The following is a 20,249-nucleotide window of genomic DNA, read 5'->3' as shown; positions in this document are numbered from 1 at the left end:
AAATTGACCGTAATCATGGTAATTGAAATAAATTTTAAAGTAATCTTTAATATACTGAAAGAATATTATACAATTGTTGCATAAGATCATGCTCTCGTTAAGTTTATCAGCTTTTTACACGCCGATTGAAAATTTTCAAAATGGCGGCGGCTTATAATATTATTGATTGACACTGTGGGATATTAACGCTACGATTGGCTGAAGTTTGACAGGCAAGTAGGCGGGGTTGACGGATTTATCGATAATTTAATCTAGAATATGCATCAAGTTTTACAACTTTAAGTAAACAGATAATAACTCGCTGAAAAACTCGGCGATTCGGATTTCGCCCGGAGGCGATAATTAGGCGAAGTTGCCGACTTTAAAGCGACGATATCGCTCAAATCGCCTTGTAGGATGATCCCTGGAAAGGCCCTATGTAAGTGCAACAGATCTAAAATATGGCACAGACTCTGAATGGATTTGGATGGAAAGGCCCTATGTAAGTGCAACAGATCTAAAATATGGCACAGACTCTGAATGGGCATGGCTGGAAAAGCCCTAAGTAAGTGAAACAGATCTAAAATATAACACCGACTCTGAATGGATTTGGATGGAAAGGCCCTATGTAAGTGCAACAGATCTAAAATATGGCACAGACTCTGAATGGGCATGGCTGGAAAGGCCCTAGGTAAGTGCAACAGATCTAAAATATGACACAGACTCAGATTGGACTTGGATGGAAAGGCCCTTGGTAAGTGCAATAGATCTAAAATATGACACCGACTCTGAATGGACGTAGATGGAAAGGCCCTAGGTAGGTGCAAAAGGTCTAAAATATGACAAAGACTCTGAATGGATTTGGATGGAAAGGCCCTAGGTTAGTGCAATAGACCTAAAATATGACACAGACTCTGAATGGACTTGGATGGAAAGGCCCTAGGTTAGTGCAATAGATCTAAAATACGACACTGACTCTGAATGAACGTAGATGGAAGACCCTAGGTAGGTGCAACAGATCTAACTTATAACCCATACTATGAATGGGCACTGCTCGAAAGGCCACAGGCAAGTGCAACAATAATTCTAAAACAAGAGCTTTTAGAACACGAAATACCCCCCTTGATGCATTCAGTAATTGCACAAGGAATAGAAATTATTTGGTCACTGTGCACTAAAGTTCTACTGTTCTTGGTCAAAGTGACCTTGACCTTTGTCCTACTGACCTCAAAATCAATTGGGGCCATCTGCTGGTCATGATAAACCTCCCTATTAAGTTTCGTGATCCTAGGCCCAAGCATTCTTGAGTTATCGTCTGGATGCATTTTAACTATTCCAGGTCACTGTGAGCTTGACCTTTGACCTCAAAATCAATAGGGGTCATCTGCTGGTCATGATCAACATCCCTATTAAGTTTTGTGACCCTAGGCCTAAGCCGTTCTCAAGTTATCATCTGGAAACAGTTTAACTGTTCCAGATCAAGATCACTGTGTCCTTGACCTTTGGCCTACTGACCTCAAAATCAATACGAGTAATCTGCTGGTATGACCAACATCCCCATCAACTTTCGTGATCCATGAACCCAAGTGGTCTTGAGTTATCATCCGGAAACCGTTAATCTGTTATGGGTCACTGTGACCTTGACCTCTGACCCTATGACCTCAACTTCAATATAGGTCATCTGCTGGTCATGACCAACCTCCCTATCAACTTTCATGATCCTTGGCCCAACTATTCTTGAGTTATTATCTGGAAACCGTTTAACTGTTCTGGGTCACTGTGACCTTGACCTTTGACCTACTGACCTCAAAATCTATAGGGGTCATTAGCTGGTTATGATCAACCACCCTATCAACTTTCATGATCTGAGGCCAAAGCGTTCTTGAGTTATCATCTAGAAACTGTTAAACTATTCCTGGTCACTGTGACCTTGACCTTTGACCTACTGATATCAAAATCAATAGGGGTCATCTGCTGATCATGACCAACATCCCTATCAATTTTAATGATCTGAGGCCCAAGGGTTCTTGAGTTATCATCCCAAAACCATTTTACTGTTCTGGGTCACTGTGACTTTGAGCTTTGAACTACTGACCTCAAAATCAATAGGGGTCATCTGCTGGTCATGATCAACTATCCTATCAAGTATCAGGATCCTAGGCCCAAGCGTTCTTGAGTTATCATCCAGAAAATGTTTAACTGTTCTGGGTCACTGTGACCTTGACCTTTGACCTACTGATCTCAAAATCAATAGGGGTCATCTGCTGGTTATGACCAACCACCCTATCAACTTTCATGAACCTAGGCCCAAGCGTTCTTGAGTTATCATCCGGAAACGGATTGGTCTACATACTGACGACAGACCAACTGACATCTGCAAAACAATATACCCCTCCTTCTTCGAAGAAATGGGGGGGGGGGGGGGGAGGGGCATAATAAAACACAAACTCTGAATGGGCATGGCAGAAAAGGCCCTAGGTAAGTTCAATAGATCTTAAACATGACACAGACTCTGAATGGACTTGGCTGGAAAGGCCCTAGGTAAGTGAAATAGATCTAAAATATGACACAGACTCGGAATGGGCATGGCTCGAAAGGCCACAGGCAAGTGCAACAATAAATCTAAACTAGGTAAGTGCAATAGATCTAAAATATGACACAGACTCAGAATTGGCATGGCTCAGAAGGCCCCAGGTAAGTGCAATAGATCTAAAATATGACACTGACTTTGAATGGGCATGGCTGGAAAGAAGTGCAATAGATCTAAAATATGACACCAACTCCAAAGGACGTGGATAGAAAGGCCCTAGGTAAGTGCGATAGATCTAACATATGACACAAACTCTGAATGGATTTGGATGGAAAGGCCCTACATAAGTGCAACAGATCTAAAATATGATGGACTTGGATGGCAAGGCCCTAGGTAAGTGCAATAGATCTAAAATATGAAATAGTCTCTGTATGGACTTGGAAGGAAAGGCCCTAGGTTAGCGCAATAGATCTAAAATATGACACAGACTCTGAATGGACTTGGATGGAAAGGCCCTAGGTAATGCAACAGATCTAAAATATATCCCTTACTATGAATGGGCATGGTTCGAACGGTCCATATTAACAAAGATATGACAGAAAAACAAAAGTTGCCGAAAAACTTTAACCTTAAAAATAACCAAAGTATAACAGCTTGGTGACCTTGACCTTGGGTATAATGGGCTCAGCCCCTGCACATACATTGTTTGTATACTGGACAATGTTTATGTGAAGTTACAGTAGGATATAAGCAATAGACACCAAGATATGACAAGGGTAACGCTGACGCCGACGCGAGTAGAACAGTGGAGCTAAAAATGAAAATATCTGTGACCATACCAAAATCACTTCAGCTGCTAATAAAAGCAGGCAGGTTTAAGGTTAAGACTATGTTGTGTTTAGACCCATATCACTGACCAGTGCCTATAAATAACTTTCTTGCATTCCACAATGATACAGCAATTGTACATATGTCAATATTGCACTTCAACATTTTGTCAGTAAGCGTTAATTACTGCATCCACTAAGGTTTACCACACAAGGGCAGTTTTTTTTTCTGAATTACACTGAAGTCAATGTACATTATGTGCAAAACAACATGTTCTAAAGAGTCAGCTATTGAAAACAACTTACAGTTTTGAAATCTATTGTTCCTGGTCCAGCAATCTGAAATACAGTTAAAGATTTCTGTGAGTATTGCATTTTAATGAACAAATTCGTTTAGTTAACATTTGAATAGATGAATGCTTGTAGCTCGACTAGATGAATGCTTGTAGCTCATATGAATCAAACTTCACATTCTTTTGATCGATCCATCAAGGTGATCTATCAGGACCAACGGATGTGCCTTTAGCAAGGTTTTAAGCTTTGAACCCAGATTGAGTGGCAAAATATACAAGATAATTTTATTTCAATTTTAGCAACTGCAGTCACTTAAACACATATAAACATAAAGACTCTAACTAAATACTTTTCTAACTCATTCAAAACAAGATTAATCAACTTTAAGTAAATTTCTTTGAACATAGTTTCTGGTATTATTATGGAATGAAATCATTCCTTCTTAACATTAAAAAGCACATTTCAAGCTTACCCCTCGACCAACACCCTTTCTGCGCCCATCTTCATACATGACCATCAAGGCCTCTGCACTTGGTGCAGCAACGAAAATGATGTATGGCATGAATTCTGGATTCTTCAATACTTTTAGTGACTGAAAAAATATCAAAAACATTTCTATACTTGAAACAAATTAAGTAAGCATACAACAAAGTATACCTGGGCTAACCAATTTCCAGAAACAAGAGGGCCATGAAGGCCCTGTATCGCTCACCTGACCTATTGACCTAAAGATTATCAAGATAGTTTCATTAAGATATGGTCACAAATGTGGCCTCTAAAGTGTTAACTAACTTTTCCTTTGATTTAACCTGGTGACCTAGTTTTTGACCCCATATGATTCTGATTCAAACTTGACCTAAAGATCATCAAGATTAACATTCTGACTAAGTTTCATGAAGATACAGTCATAAATGTGGCCTCTAGAGTGTTGACAAGCTTTTCCTTTGATTTGACCCGGTGATCTAGTTTTTGGACCCACATGAACCAGATTTGAACCTGACCTAAAGATTATCAAGATTAACATTCTAAGTTTCATGAATATACAGTCATAAATGTGGCCTCTAGTGTTAACAAGCTTTTCCTGTGATTTGACCCAGCGACCTAGTTTTTGATCCCACCTGGCCCAGATCTGAACATGACCTACAGATCATCAAGATTAACATTCTGACCAAGTTTCATTAAGATATGATCATAAATGTGGCCTCTAGAGTGTTAACTAGCTTTTCCTTTGATTTGACCTGGTGACCTAGGTGTTGACCTACTTGACCCAGATTCAAACTGGACTTTAAGACCATCATGAGTAACATTCTGACCAAGTTTCATGAAGATATAATCATAAATGTGGCCTCTACAGTGTTAATAAGCTTTTCCTTTGATTTGACCTGGTGACCTAGTTTTTGACCCCTGATGACCCAGTATCGAACTCTTCCAAGATTTTATTAAGGGCAACATTCTAACCAAGTTTCATTAAGATTGGGCCAAAATTGTGACCTCTAGAGTGTTAACAAGTTTTCCTTTGATTTGACCCGGTGACCTAGTTTTTGACCCCAGATGACCCAATATCGAACTCATCCAAGATTTTATTGAGGGTAACATTCTGACCAAGTTTCATTAAGATTGGTCCAAAATTGTGACCTCTAGTGTTACTAAGCTTTCCCTTTGATTCGACCTGGTGACCTAGTTTTTGATCCCAGATGACCCAATATCGAACTCGTCCAAGATTTTTAAAAGGGTAACATTCTAACCAAGTTTCATTAAGTTTAGGCCAAAATTGTGACCTCTACAGTGTTAACAGTCAAATTGTTGACGACGGACGATGGACGGACAGACGACGACGGACACAGGGCGATCACAAAAGCTCACCTTGAGCACATTGTGCTCAGGCGAGCTAAAAACAAACCAAATCAATAATCAGTTTTCATTTTTGAACACGAATTCAACAACGAAATCTGTCATCTTTCAGCAGACTAATTAATACCCCATAACACTGCCTTCCTGCAAGAAACAAAGACCTGTTGCAAAAATTTTACGTAAACAAGGGAACATAACTCCAACATAATTGGTGAATTGTAAAGAAAACTGAACTTGACCTGTATCCTGCTATAATCAAAGTTAGCCTGCATTTGATAATGTATCTGTGTACCAAAAATAAATTCAATTATTCATCACCTCAAGAGTTATTGAAATGACAGACATTTTGCTGAATCAGAATTTGTGCAAAAAAGGGGCTTTAACTCCACAAAATATTGTTGGATTTTGACCAATTTGAAAATCAACCTTAGTCTCCACTCATTTTATGATCATGTACCTGTCTCTCAAAAATAAATTCAATCCATTCACCCTTAAAAAGTTACTGAATGGACATCTACAGTTCACAAAGTCTAAGAGGGAAAGTAACTTTGTGGACTGTAACCAAAATTATCATTTTCAATTCCCAGTAATATACTTGTTAGCACAATATTTTAACACCACTTCTTTACATGGCCTGCAGTGTAAGTGTTGTTAAAGTTCTAGACAACAACACAGCTTAGATCATTCTCACTAAAGATTTCACATCTAGACCACACATTTTTCCAGACCGTACTGTGTCATGTATATACTCATCGTAGGGTTCACAGCAAGAACACACATTTTTCCAGACCGTATTGTGTCAAGTATATACTCACCGTAGTGTTCACATAAAGAACACACATTTTTCCAGACCGTATTGTGTCATGTATATACTCACCATAGGGTTCACACCAAGAACACACATTTTCCTAGACCATATTGTGTCATGTATATACACTCCGTAGGGTTCACATCAAGAACACACATTTTTCCAGACCGTACTGTGTCATGTATATACTCATCGTAGGGTTCACAGCAAGAACACACATTTTTCCAGACCGTATTGTGTCAAGTATATACTCATCGTAGTGTTCACATCAAGAACACACATTTTTCCAGACCGTATTGTGTCATGTATATACTCACCATAGGGTTCACACCAAGAACAAACATTTTCCTAGACCATATTGTGTCATGTATATACTCACCGTAGGGTTCACATCAAGAACACACATTTTTCCAGACCGTATTGTGTCATGTATATACTCACCGTAGGGTTCACATCAAGAACACACATTTTTCCAGAATGTACTGTGTCAGGTACATACTCACCGTAGGGTTCACATCAAGAACACACATTTTTCCAGACCGTATTGTGTCAAGTATATACTCACCGTAGGGTTCACATCAAGAACACACATTTTCCCAGACCGTATTGTGTCATGTATAGTTTCCAGTTTTGTGCCGTAAACATTGCCGTTGAATTCTCCATACTCCAAATACAGGTCATTCTGTATCTCCATGTCCATAGTTTCTCTATCCGTAAAGAAATATTTCTTCCCATGGACTTCTCCTTCCCTCGGTGGACGCGATGTGTCTGTAATTATGTATTTTTTTAATGAAACAATTTATTCATTTGATTTTGTTGGGTTTAACATAGCACCGACACAATTCTTGGTCTTACGGCAACCTTCTAGCTTTGATGATGGAGGAAGAACCCAGGTGCCCCTCCCTGCATTTATTCATCTCGAGCGGGCACCTGGGTAGAACCACCAACCTTCTGTAAGCCAGCTGGTTGGCTTCCTCATATGAAGAATTCAACATGCCGAATGAGGCTCAAACCCACATTGATCAGAGCCAAGTGGTTTGAAGTCAGAGACCTTAACCACTCGGCCACGGAGGCCCCTTATAATGGAACAAAAACTGATAATAACATCAAACTCTATTGATAAAATAGATTTTAACAAGAGCATCCACTGCATGTTGTCTTTAAGTGCTTAAAATAAGGCAATATGAAAGAAAAGTCATGGTTCTTGGCCTTACTTGCCTATTGTTGACGAAAAAATGTATAAATATAAAAAAAAGATTAACCAAAAAATCCCAATTTTTAAGTACTAGAAAGGTCATAAACCTAAAAAAAATGTATATTAGAGTTATCTTTTTGGTATGTACTAACCTAATGATGATAAACAAGTTAGCAATGTTTCAATCAATTGCCCTTGTAGCATTCAAGTAAACTTAGTCAAGTGGACATAATCAAAAATACTGATCAAGTATGACAAGGGCCATAATTCTGACAAAATGCAAGTGAGAGTTATGATTCTTTGCCAACACACTTACTGAGTGGTCACAAACAAGGCTGCAAAGTTTCAAAGCTATTGATCAATCATTCAAAAAAACTGGACCTTTGAAAAATTTTATCAAGAAATTCATATTTTCTTAGTACAAAATGGGCCATAGTTCTGACAAAATGCAATGAGAGTTAATGTTCTTGATCTACTTCCTGATGATAATGAAGAGTGCATAGTTTCAAAGCTTTTGTAGCTTTTGTTTGAAAGTGGACCTAAATGAAAACGTAAACCTACACCAACAATTAAGTGATGACAATACTTCGCACAATTTTTTCAAAAATCAGACAAACTAAACATTACACTCTCCATATCTTTATCAATTCTATAGGAAACTGTTGTTGCTTTTGCATTCTTGCTATAAATTCATAAACATTCAAGGGTACAAGACAGCTTGTTATATAAGTACCAAATTTTATCACGATACCTCTTATAAATGCCTTTGAAGCAGACAAGGTTATGTTTTCAACAATGCAAATTTTTGCAATGTATTAACAACAACCACCTTAACAGTCAAAAGCAAGCCGTGTAAAATCAAGATAAAGAGAAAGTATCACAACACACAATCTGTCTGTTGATATGATCAACATGAGAAAGGTATATGCAAAAACTTGCATAAATGCAGTATTCAATGTTGGAGTAGAGAAAGACCATAAATTATGGATAATTCATTTCAAAACTTACGTGGTAGAGCAGAAGCAAACCTCCTGGGGTCAGACTTTATCAGTCTTTCCTTCAGGGATCTTCTACCAACCCCATTGGCCCCTACGAGAACAAGTGTCTTTCTCTGGAACGGAGGCATTCTGGTTACTTCTTCATACAGCACTAAATCTGCTGTGTCGTAGTCTGCAAACAAAGTGGAAAAACTGGACATATTATTTCTTACTACACTGCAGTCTGGAAAATACAGAGCTTAAAATGTCCTCATCAATTCTGATAATATCCTAGTTTAGTAATTATCATCTACCATTTAAATATTAATCCTCTAACCATAACATTTTGCCCATTATATACTTACAACAATCCATGGGTTACAGGTCAGTCATAATTTTCTTTTGCTCTTGATAGACAATGCTTTACAAGTGAGCATAGTTTTTGCTCAACTTTTACGATCTGTAGTTATAAAATTTTAATGGTATCAGCTAACCAATTTAACATGACTGGATATTGTATCAGAAATTTTGTAACAGTTAAAACCTTTCTTCTTGTAATCAAAGTATATCATATGTTTGGTTGATCAGTTCAGAATTTTGGGGACAAAGGACTCAAGGTATGTCCAATATTCTGGGAGAAGTTACTTCCCTTTCAGCTGACTGAGGCAGAAATGGGAATGTTTCAGTGAGAAATGTAACATGTTGTTAACTGTTTACAGTCTGACTAAGCTAATGAGTGTGTAAAGGATAGAAAGAAATAGGGAAACTTGAATGTTTCTTTGATGTTAGATGTGAGCGAAGTTTAAAGCTTTTTTGCTCAAGATATCCATTAGGGAGACCCCTGGGACATACCTGCTTTTATCTATTATAGTGCTATTTGGCATAATCTCAAATTTTGCACTCAAGAAAATGTACATCATACATGTACACAATAAAGATTTCTAAAATGGATACAATTTTCTATCCTACATTAAATACTATACAGTCTATTTAAAATCCAACTTAACAAATAAGATCCCTACACATCACTCCATTCTCATTCCCACAGTCCTTACCTTTATTTTTTGTGGTACTGTATTTTATCTTCTTTTTCTTTTTTCTCTTTAAACCACATACTGAAAACAAAGTTCAATTAAATGTCATCACAATGATTTTATAATCCATTACTTCTGTTTATAAAGAAGTTAAAGAATTACTGTTTAACAAGAAGTATATATGTCAGACACATGAAAACAGCAATTGCAATATTTCATCTGCAATGTAACATTTTGAGCAAAGTCTAAATAGAGTCTATGACTCTGTGTAACTAACAGCAATAACTGTCACATTTTGGTAATAACATGTCCTGCACCTTAAAAGTCAAGGTTATGTAATCTTTAAAATCCCTGATGAATGAAAGCAGACCCATGAAGCAGTTGACCCCGAAATGTGATTTTGATCCAAGAGACCAAGTTGTTGTACTAGACATATCCTCATGTCATGATGAACATTTATGCCATGTTGTTACACAATCCCATGATGGATGACTTAAGTGTGACCCTTATCTTGGAGCTGAAGCCCAGGGTTTTGTTTGTGACACACTGTCATGTTAATATTTCAAAATGTTATTGTCAACTGAAGAAGCTTATTAAAGCGAAACTTGTTTTGACAAAACTCTGTTGGTTTATGAATTTTCAACATCAAAGGATGAGAGTAAGAGACTATTCTCAAAATCTCTCACAGACAAACTCTGGGATTATTATATGCCATCCTAATGACATGCAAATTCATTTTTTTATATCCCCTATCAAATAGATTGTTTTGTGAATGAAGGGACTATATTTTGAAAGAAATAACAACAGGAAATAACACACAGTTACTAAAAAGATTCTGACCAAAGCACAACCGCCCTAATGTGATCTATATTTAAATTAAAAATCATGAAGATCCACCAATGTTACTTTGTTTCATGTGAATTCATGATTTTTTAAAAAGGGGAATAAAAATTACTGAAAAGATCCTGACAAAAGTTGCAAGTGCACCACCATCCTAGTAATCTATGTTTGAAGATCCAGAAAAAGGTAACTTAGATACTGTCAAAATCCCAGCTTTTGCCTGGCCAAATCAAAGAGAAAAACTCTGCATAACTGGGTCAAGGGGGATAATATTTGAAAGGTCATGCACTAACTAATATGTGATTCTAGCTAAAACACTATTGAATTATAAGCATTTTCAATTTCAAATGGACGGAGAAACAGACTAACAGGCAACACCAAATTTTTATCGCTCCACCTTCAGCTGGGGGATAATAATGCAGTTTGTAGACTTGGTTTATTGAGCTTTAGTGAATATTAAGATTCTTGACTTGAACAAAGTAGTGTATATTAAGATTTTTGACTTGAATAAAGTAGTGAATATTAAGATTCTTGACTCGAAAAAAGTAGTGAATATTAAGACTCTTCACTTGAACAAAGTAGTGAATATTAAGATTTTTGACTTGAACAAAGTATGAACAAAGTAGTGAATATTTAGATTCTTGACTTGAACAAAGTAGTGAATATTGAGATTCTTGACTTGAACAAAGTAGTGAATATTGAGGTTCTTGACTTGAACAAAGTAGTGAATATTGAGATTCTTGACTTGAACAAAGTAGTGAATATTGAGATTCTTGACTTGAACAAAGTAGTGAATATTGAGATTCTTGACTTGAACAAAGTAGTGAATATTGAGATTCTTGACTTGAACAAAGTAGTGAATATTGAGATTCTTGACTTGAACAAAGTAGTGAATATTGAGATTCTTGACTTGAACAAAGTAGTGAATATTGAGATTCTTGACTTGAACAAAGTAGTGAATATTGAGATTCTTGACTTGAACAAAGTAGTGAATATTGAGATTCTTGACTTGAACAAAGTAGTGAATATTGAGATTCTTGACTTGAACAAAGTAGTGTATATTAAGATTTTTGACTTGAATAAAGTAGTGAATATTAAGATTCTTGACTCGAAAAAAGTAGTGAATATTAAGACTCTTCACTTGAACAAAGTAGTGAATATTAAGATTTTTGACTTGAACAAAGTATGAACAAAGTAGTGAATATTTAGATTCTTGACTTGAACAAAGTAGTGAATATTGAGATTCTTGACTTGAACAAAGTAGTGAATATTAAGGTTCTTGACTTGAATAAAGTAGTGAATATTAAGATTCTTGACTTGAACAAAGTAGTGAATATTAAGATTCTTGACTTGAACAAAGTAGTGAATATTAAGGTTCTTGACTTGAATAAAGTAGTGAATATTAAGGTTCTTGACTTGAATAAAGTAGTGTATATTAAGATTTTTGACTTGAATAAAGTAGTGAATATTAAGATTCTTGACTCGAAAAAAGTAGTGAATATTAAGACTCTTCACTTGAACAAAGTAGTGAATATTAAGATTTTTGACTTGAACAAAGTATGAACAAAGTAGTGAATATTTAGATTCTTGACTTGAACAAAGTAGTGAATATTGAGATTCTTGACTTGAACAAAGTAGTGAATATTAAGGTTCTTGACTTGAATAAAGTAGTGAATATTAAGATTTTTGACTTGAACAAAGTATGAACAAAGTAGTGAATATTTAGATTCTTGACTTGAACAAAGTAGTGAATATTGAGATTCTTGACTTGAACAAAGTAGTGAATATTAAGATTCTTGACTTGAACAAAGTAGTGAATATTAAGATTCTTGACTTGAACAAAGTAGTGAATATTAAGGTTCTTGACTTGAATAAAGTAGTGAATATTAAGGTTCTTGACTTGAATAAAGTAGTGAATATTAAGATTTTTGACTTGAACAAAGTAGTGAATATTAAGAGGCAGCATGTTCATTCTTACAACAAATATCCATCAAATATATCATACTTAAAGTTACACTTACATAAACTACTTTTTGAATAATCCATATCTGATCTGACGAAAGCTTTTCGGTTTTCTTCAAGGTTCTTGGATGGAATGAGACCAACACGATTTGTTTCATCGCCTATAATTTGTGCCTACAATACATGGCAGATATAATGGTAAGTAAACACAAAATTATTTCACCGAAACATAAAATACACAATTCCCCCATTTATATATTTAAAAGATGGCAGACTGGCCATTTGCTTCAGTCCATATAAAAGGTTCATCAAGCTGGAAGTTGCACCCACGGCTAGCTTTATATTGAAACTATACTGTTGATTTGCTCAGCAATGCCCTTTAGTACATTCAGATCCAGCCAGGTACCAGACAGAATGCCACCAGCTGGAAAGCCTACTCACTAGATATGACATACATACACAAAATATGTTTTCCTGGAATGTGGACATTTTTTTCCAAAGTCAAACCTGAAAATCAGGTTCAGAGATATACACTATTAGTATTAAGACCTTTCCAAGAGTATAAAGTCTCACCTACCTGCCACCAATTAGGATCATCATGATTATATATGTGTAGAATATCGCCGTCCTGGAATGCCAAGCCCGCCTCCTTACTCGGAATGAGGCGGTCATTTTGTGGATTATAGTTGAAATGAGCTTTAAGGAACATCTGAAACAAACCACCAAAATATCATTGCCAATTACCTCTGATTGATTTAATAATGAGTCAACACTAAGTTACTCAAACAGTATAAGATCAAATGATTAAAATTCTTGTGTCAAATATTTCTATTACCATTTGAGCACAAAGCTCCAACGTTAGTAATTCTGAACTCTGCTACTGAGCCAACCAAAATGAGACTGCACTAAATACATGATAATATTGCTAGAATTTCTACCTAAAATTACACTGAAAAAAGAATATGTTAAAAAGCTGTGACTCAACAGAATCTTTATGTCTGTCTCTTTTTGATCTATTTGTTTTTGTTGGATGTTAAATGATATCTCACAATTTCGATTATATGGCGGCCTATAAGCTTTTCATGGTGGAGAAAGACCCCAGGTGCCCTGGAGGCATTATTTCGGGTACAAGAGGGAATCTGGATAGAATCACCAGCCAGCTGGATGGCTTCCTTACATAATTTTACATCCAAAGTTGGGGTTTGAACCCACACTAATCAGATCAAGTGATTCCAAGTCGACCACCTTACACACTTGGCCATGGAGTCCACATCTCCTCAAATACTCTATCTTTTCAACTTTACATGAAGTGCGTGTGTATCTAAACTGGCTAAAAATATTACTCCATCTTCACACCTACCTGTGATGTATGATGTTGTTCAATGTATGTGGGTACAATTTTCAGTGTGATACTTCTATCTGCATTCCTAATGATATCCATCAACTGCTGTGGGGTGAATACTGGAATGCCGTTCACTTCTTTGATGATATCTCCAACATGCAATAGTCCTACAAAAATAATTAAATGATTTAACGCAAGTATCTTTTTTTTTTGGAAACCTGCTATTTTATTTTTGTGGCAAAATCTTAAATCCAATGTCTGTTTGGTTTCAAAGTTTTTGCTAAAACTGTATTTTTTCATCAGTATTTGAAACTTAATCATAAAATGTGAAAAATTAATGTAAAAGTATTCCTTGATTTAGTTTTTGCTTATTTTCCACAAATAATATTGAAACAAACGATATATAGTTAACACTACTGTCTAGCTAATTCATCAAAGATATGTATAAGCCTCCCTGAGGCATCCAACTCGCAAAGTCTTGTTAACCTCTTGCTAGGTTTTCCTAGGCTGTTTATACTATTGACAGATTTAAACAAGCAGGCTTGTAATAAATCAAATCTAGCAATTATGATAACAAAGACCTGTATTTTCACTAGGAATAAGCAATCATGGTTCACTTATAAAACAAGAGCTGTCACTAATGGTGACAAATGCCCCCGCAGCACCTTGAACTTTGACCTGGTGACCTTGGCCTTTGACCTGGTGACCCCAAAGTAAGTAGGGGCCGTGTACTCAATAAGTACTATCAGCATGTGAAGTTTAAAGGTCCTGGGTGCAGTGGTTCGCGAGTAAAGTGCCTTCATGCAAAAAGTTAATGTTGTGACGAATGAACCAACGAACAAACAAACAGACAGTTGAAAACTAATATGCCTCCCTTTGGGGGCATAAAAACCTAGTGGTATAAAATGGTTTGTCGTATAAAGTTCTCAATCCAAAAAAAATGAACAGGTTATCATTACATACCTAATTTATCGCTCATGCTGCCTGCCATAATTCTGGCAATGGTGAGGTCTCCAGTCTCATCTATTTTCACTGTGATTCCCTAACACATCAACAAAAGAAACTGTAAAGCATTTTTTATATTTTAAACAAGAACATAATATTCTATGTTATGAAGAGTGTTAAATTCAATTTCTAAAAATTTTACAGATCAGTTAAAACTCAGAAATTCTGAAATCTTTTTTCAGAAGAATAACATCTATAGGCACATTATGACCATATCAATCATAGACTTGAAAGGTACCTATGAAATACTAACTACTGAACAACAAATTGGCCAGATGTTTTGGTCAGTGTGTACCTATTATTTTTTACCAATTTATGGTTTTGTAGTTCTTTGCGTAACAAAATATCTCTCTAATAATAACCCAGTGATTCAAAACCATGATTTTTTAACCCTTTTAAAATTCCCTCTAAAACCTACTGACAACAATGGTTCTCTATTCCTCCTATGTGTATAAAGGTTCTCAACCTTGAAATACAGCCTGTACTCACCAATGGTTCAGTATCACTCTTCATAATACCGACCAGTCTAATCTGGTCATTCACAGTGTTAAATACACCCTGATCAGTCTCCTGGAAGATAGGTTGGTCTTCGACAGCTGGAATCTCTTCAAAATTCCTGTCAATAATGTCATCATGGGCATCTAACACAGCCTGAAAATAAAATAAATTGGAATATATAACTATATATGTATAAGGACAAACACCTTTCAATGTATAACATATAGATGACATATCTTAATCTTACCACTGAGGTATCTGTGTCTAATTAATATGTAAAATTTTACTTGTCCAAACTGCATGGTTGTACAGAGCTTGCTACTCTGTCAACTTTGAATTACAGATAAAAACTATTTCAGATCATCAACACTACTCTTATAATCTTCATGAATATTAAGATGTATATTAACTGTACACTTTGGCCAGGTGGTAAAGGCATCTCTCTTAGAAACTTCAAAGGTTAAAATCCAACTTAAACCATCCTGATGAAGCTAGTTTGTCAGCCACTAGCTTGTTAAAAAATGGTTACCAACTGTCTATATGCCTGGAGCTTGGAATTTAAAGATATGATTCAGAAAGTCAAAATGATTTTCCCTTTCAAAAATGATTTACACTAAAATAAAACAAACACTTTAGTGTAACTTTGTTTTACCTTAAAGCCTGTCTGACAATGTTTTACCTTGAAATGCCTGTCTGACAATGTTTACCTTGAAATGCCTGTCTGACAATGTTTTACCTTGAAATGCCTGTCTGACAATGTTTTACCTAACCTTGAAATGCATGTCTGACCATATTTTACCTTAATGCCTCTCTGACAATGTTTTACATTGAAATGCCTGTCTGACAATGTTTTACTCTGAAATGCCTGTCTGACGATGCTTTACCTTGAAATGCCTGTCTGACAATGTTTTACCTTAATGCCTGTCTGACAATGTTTTACCTAACCTTAAAATGCCTGTCTGACAATGTTTACTTTGAAATGCCTGTCTGACAATGTTTTACCTTGAAATGCTTGTCTGACAATGTTTTACCTTAATGCCTGTCTGACAATGTTTTACCTAACCTTGAAATGCCTGTCTGATAATGTTTACTTTGAAATGCTGACAATGTTTTACCTTGAAATGCCTGTCTGACAATGTTTTACCTTGAAATGCCTGTCTGACAATGTTTTACCTTGGAAAGCCTGTCTGACAATGTTTTACCCTGGAAAGCCTGTTTGACAATGTTTTACCTTGAAATGCCTGTCTAACAATGTTTTACCTTGAAATGCCTGTCTGACAATTTTTACCTTGAAATACCTGTCTGACAATGTTTACCTTGAAATGCCTGTCTGAGAGAAGTCTATCAAGCTCATCAGCAGTTCTGTCTGTGCTGATCAGGTCCCCTAGAGCATTGTATACATCTGTCACTAACTTCCCTGCATGTATGTTTGCTGGTACCTCTGGCTGATCTTCCAGTTTGTCTTGTGTCTGAAAATAATGATCAAAATACTTATTTAAAACATGCAAATTTGATGAATTGGTATCCCCCGCCGAAAGGGCTTGTGGTGAGGAATGGCAAAAAAAAATATCCGACAAAAAGTTAAGGATGTTACTAAGAAGCAAATAATTTCATTAGTCAAAACCAATTTAACAGAAAATGAATGCCTTTTTTTTTTTGGGGGGGGGGGGGGGGGGGGGGGGCAGCGGGGGTGACTGGGTGAGGGTACAAAACTTCAAATGTTGATTATAAATAATGATGGAAAATGAAAAAAAAAATAAAAAGGGTGGGGGGGATGCATGATCGGGGTGGTGGGTATGACTGGGTGGAGGAGGTAGGTGGGGAAACGGTACAACTTTGCATGTTGATAAATATTCATGGAAGGTTTGAAAAAAAAAATTTTAAAAAGGAATGAAAAACATTTTTTGGTGGTGGGGGGAGGGGGAGAAGGGGGGACCAACGCAAGGTGGTGACCAGGTGTGGGTACACAACTTCACATGTTTATAATAAATGTTCATGGAAAATAATGAAAGAATTTTAATGAAATTCTACCAATTGGTTGGTTTGTTATGTACAAATCTGTGAATTTTTAAACAATTAACGGGCAAAATTGACCAATTAAAAAAACAAGAGGACCATGATGGTCCTGATTCGCTCACCTGTCCCCACATGACCCAGTTTTGAACTGAGTATGACGTTTTTTCTATTATTTGACACAGTGACCTAGTTTTTGAGCTCATATGACCCAGTTTTGAATCTGACCTAGATATCATCAAGATAAAAATTCTGACCAATTTTCATGAAGATCCATTGAAAAATATGGCCTCTAGAGGTCACAAGGTTTTTTTATTATTTGACCTACTGACCTAGTTATTGAAGACACGTGACCCAGTTTCGAATCTGACCTAGATATCATCCAGGTGAACATTCTGACTAATTTTGATGAAGATCCATTCAAAAGTATGGCCTCTACAGAGGTCACAAGGTTTTTCTATTTTTAGACCTACTGACCTAGTTTTTGACCACAGTTGACCCAGTTTCGAACTTGACCTAGATATCATCAAGATGAATATTCAGACCAACTTTCATACAGATCCCATGAAAAATATGGCCTCTAGAGACGTCACAAGGGTTTTGTATTAATTGACCTACTGCCCTAGTTATTGATGGCACGTAACCTAGTTTTAAACTTGACCTAGATATCATCAAGGTAAACATTCTGACCAATTTTCATGAAGATCCATTCACAAGTATGGCTTCTAGAGAGTAGTGTTATTTCTAGAGCGACACAGCGGGGCGCCCCGCCCTGCCCTTTTTTACTGCCGCCACGCGCTGCCCTCTTGCCTTTGATCTTCTGCTAAACCCGCTAATTTCCCTGTTGACATGCCTCGACGATTTTTTTATCAGCAAATTATGTCACGGTGAGTGCACACAGGTAATGAGAATCAGCGAAGTGTTAAAACTAATTGATAAAGAGAATGGATCCCGTGTTATGTCAAAAAGGCGTTCGTAAGCAGCCAGCTGATTACCGAGCACGTGAAAAGTGTCCTAGATTATTTTGTGCAAAATTTAAATTAGACCGTGTTTAGTATAATAACAAGTATATATCAATGCAGTTTAATTCTACTGTAATTTCAACTAGAAAATGCTCAAATTTTAATGAATATCGAAAGCAAATGAAAGTTTAGAATGTCCGTTCTTGAGTCTTATTACTCCCGATGTCATATGCAATTTTTCCATATTTCCTTCAAAAAAGCTGACTGTCGGTGTATTTTTTATGATGAAAAACATCAGAATTTGAGGAACTATCTTCGGTTTACCCTAGTGGGTCATGTAAACTGAGTAAAAGCTACTTCCAGACAACATTCCGAAAGTGTACCAGTATCTGGATGGTATATTTTGGATATGCGTTTTAGTAAACTTTAACCTGACTGTAATAGCACTTTTCTGTTAATGAAACATTGATGAAAGACCTGATCAATACAACATGACTTTTGATATTTATTAGTTTACAATGTGACCTGAAACAGGCCTTTTACTATTTTGTTTACAACATGATCTTGGTTTCAAGATTAAGCTTATATTAAGGCCCTTCTTGGTGACATTTTTTAAGAGAAAGGCTTTAATGGTTTAACCTAAACTTGAAGTAAGTAAAATGTCTTTTTAAACTATGTTACTGGTTTTGGGAAGATTTACCACTTTATTCTGTGACATTTCTTTTAAGTGTGCAATAAACATAAATGGAATACATATCAACTATAGACATATAGAAATTTAACTACTGCTATGGTAACTTTCACGTCTAATAGAGCACCCTGCCCCTTTCGGACAGCACCCTGCCCCTTTAAGACAGCACCCTGCCCTTTTTGAACTCTAGAAATAACACTAAGAGAGGTCACAAGGTTTTTCTATTTTTAGACCTACTGACCTAGTTTTTGACCGCAGATGACCCAGTTTCGAACTTGACCTAGATATCATCAAGATGAACATTCAGACTAACTTTCATATAGATCCCATGAAAAATATGGCCTCTAGAGAGGTCACAAGGTCTTTTTATTATCTGACCTACTGACCTAGTTTTTGAAGGCACATGACCCAGTTTCAAACTTGACCTAGATATCATCCAGGTGAACATTCTGACCAACTTTCATGAAGATCCATTGAAAAGTATGGCCTCTAGAGAGATCACAATGTTTTTCTATTTTTAGACCTACTGACCTAGTTTTGGATCGCACATGACCCAGTTCGAACTTGACCTAGATATCATCAAGATGAACATTCTGACCAATTTTCATAAAGGTTCCATGAAAAATGTGACCTTAGAGTGGTCACAAGCAAAAGTTTACGCATGCACGGACGGACGGACGACGGACGCTGCGTGATCACAAAAGCTCACCTTGTCACAAACTGACATGTGAGCTAAAAATGACGGGCATCATCGAAGTATGTTGGTTCATATTTATTTCAAGAGACATGAAACTCTACCAGCTTGTTACTGAGAAATGGCTGCAGACATGGATTTTTCATTAAACCAATGGCAATAACTCTAAGGGAAATTGACCAATCCAAAAAAAACTTGACGGGCATTATCACAGTATGTTGGTTCATGTTTATTTCAAGTTTTATGAAATTCTACCTGCTAGTTACTGAGAAATGGCTGCAGATGCACGGAAATGCCATTTCAATACCCGCCTCCTGATTTCATCGGCGGGGGATAATAATCATATTTAATTTAAATGACATACTAAGAGAGGAAAATTCAAATTATGATAACATTTTTTTAAATGTCAGTTCTAAATGGGAACTTGTGTCATTCTTTCTCCTGTATCATTGTGTATAGTGTGCATGTCTTAGGAAGGTTAATATGCATGTATTTATACTGAAAAGCTAGTTTTATTTGTCTTCTGTAGCAAATAAATGCAGTGTAAAAATTATCATCTTGAATGGGTAAGTTTTTCAAATACAATTCGTTTAAAGTTTAAGGGTCCGATAATTTCAAATGAATACATAGTAAGAAATTTACAATGCTTTATTTACTATTTTAGTATATTTGCATCTGTTATGTCTTACTGGTATTCCTTAAAATTACATCTTAAGATTAGTATGCAAAATGTTCTCCTGGTAAACA

General features: G+C 36.2%; 1 protein-coding gene across 1 annotated transcript in view; it reads right to left on the bottom strand.

Moving 5' to 3' along the window:
• LOC128550440 (protein PALS2-like) overlaps positions 1 to 20,249 on the bottom strand; it is a 28,540-nt gene that overhangs the window by 5,884 nt on the left and 2,407 nt on the right. Inside the window, exons 4-14 of the mRNA XM_053529507.1 lie at positions 16,459 to 16,611; positions 15,134 to 15,295; positions 14,603 to 14,681; positions 13,658 to 13,806; positions 12,875 to 13,006; positions 12,357 to 12,471; positions 9,517 to 9,576; positions 8,493 to 8,654; positions 6,855 to 7,057; positions 4,103 to 4,222; positions 3,643 to 3,675 (exon numbers count right to left, since the gene is read on the bottom strand). Coding sequence (XP_053385482.1) covers positions 3,643 to 3,675; positions 4,103 to 4,222; positions 6,855 to 7,057; positions 8,493 to 8,654; positions 9,517 to 9,576; positions 12,357 to 12,471; positions 12,875 to 13,006; positions 13,658 to 13,806; positions 14,603 to 14,681; positions 15,134 to 15,295; positions 16,459 to 16,611 — 1,368 coding nt within the window. The remainder of the gene's footprint in view (positions 1 to 3,642; positions 3,676 to 4,102; positions 4,223 to 6,854; positions 7,058 to 8,492; positions 8,655 to 9,516; positions 9,577 to 12,356; positions 12,472 to 12,874; positions 13,007 to 13,657; positions 13,807 to 14,602; positions 14,682 to 15,133; positions 15,296 to 16,458; positions 16,612 to 20,249) is intronic.

This window comes from Mercenaria mercenaria, chromosome 18 (genome assembly GCF_021730395.1).
Source record: "Mercenaria mercenaria strain notata chromosome 18, MADL_Memer_1, whole genome shotgun sequence".
In the NCBI taxonomy this organism is placed as follows: Eukaryota; Metazoa; Mollusca; class Bivalvia; order Venerida; family Veneridae; genus Mercenaria; species Mercenaria mercenaria.
Note: the sequence above shows the minus strand (reverse complement) of the source record. Positions and strands in the feature narration are given on the sequence as shown.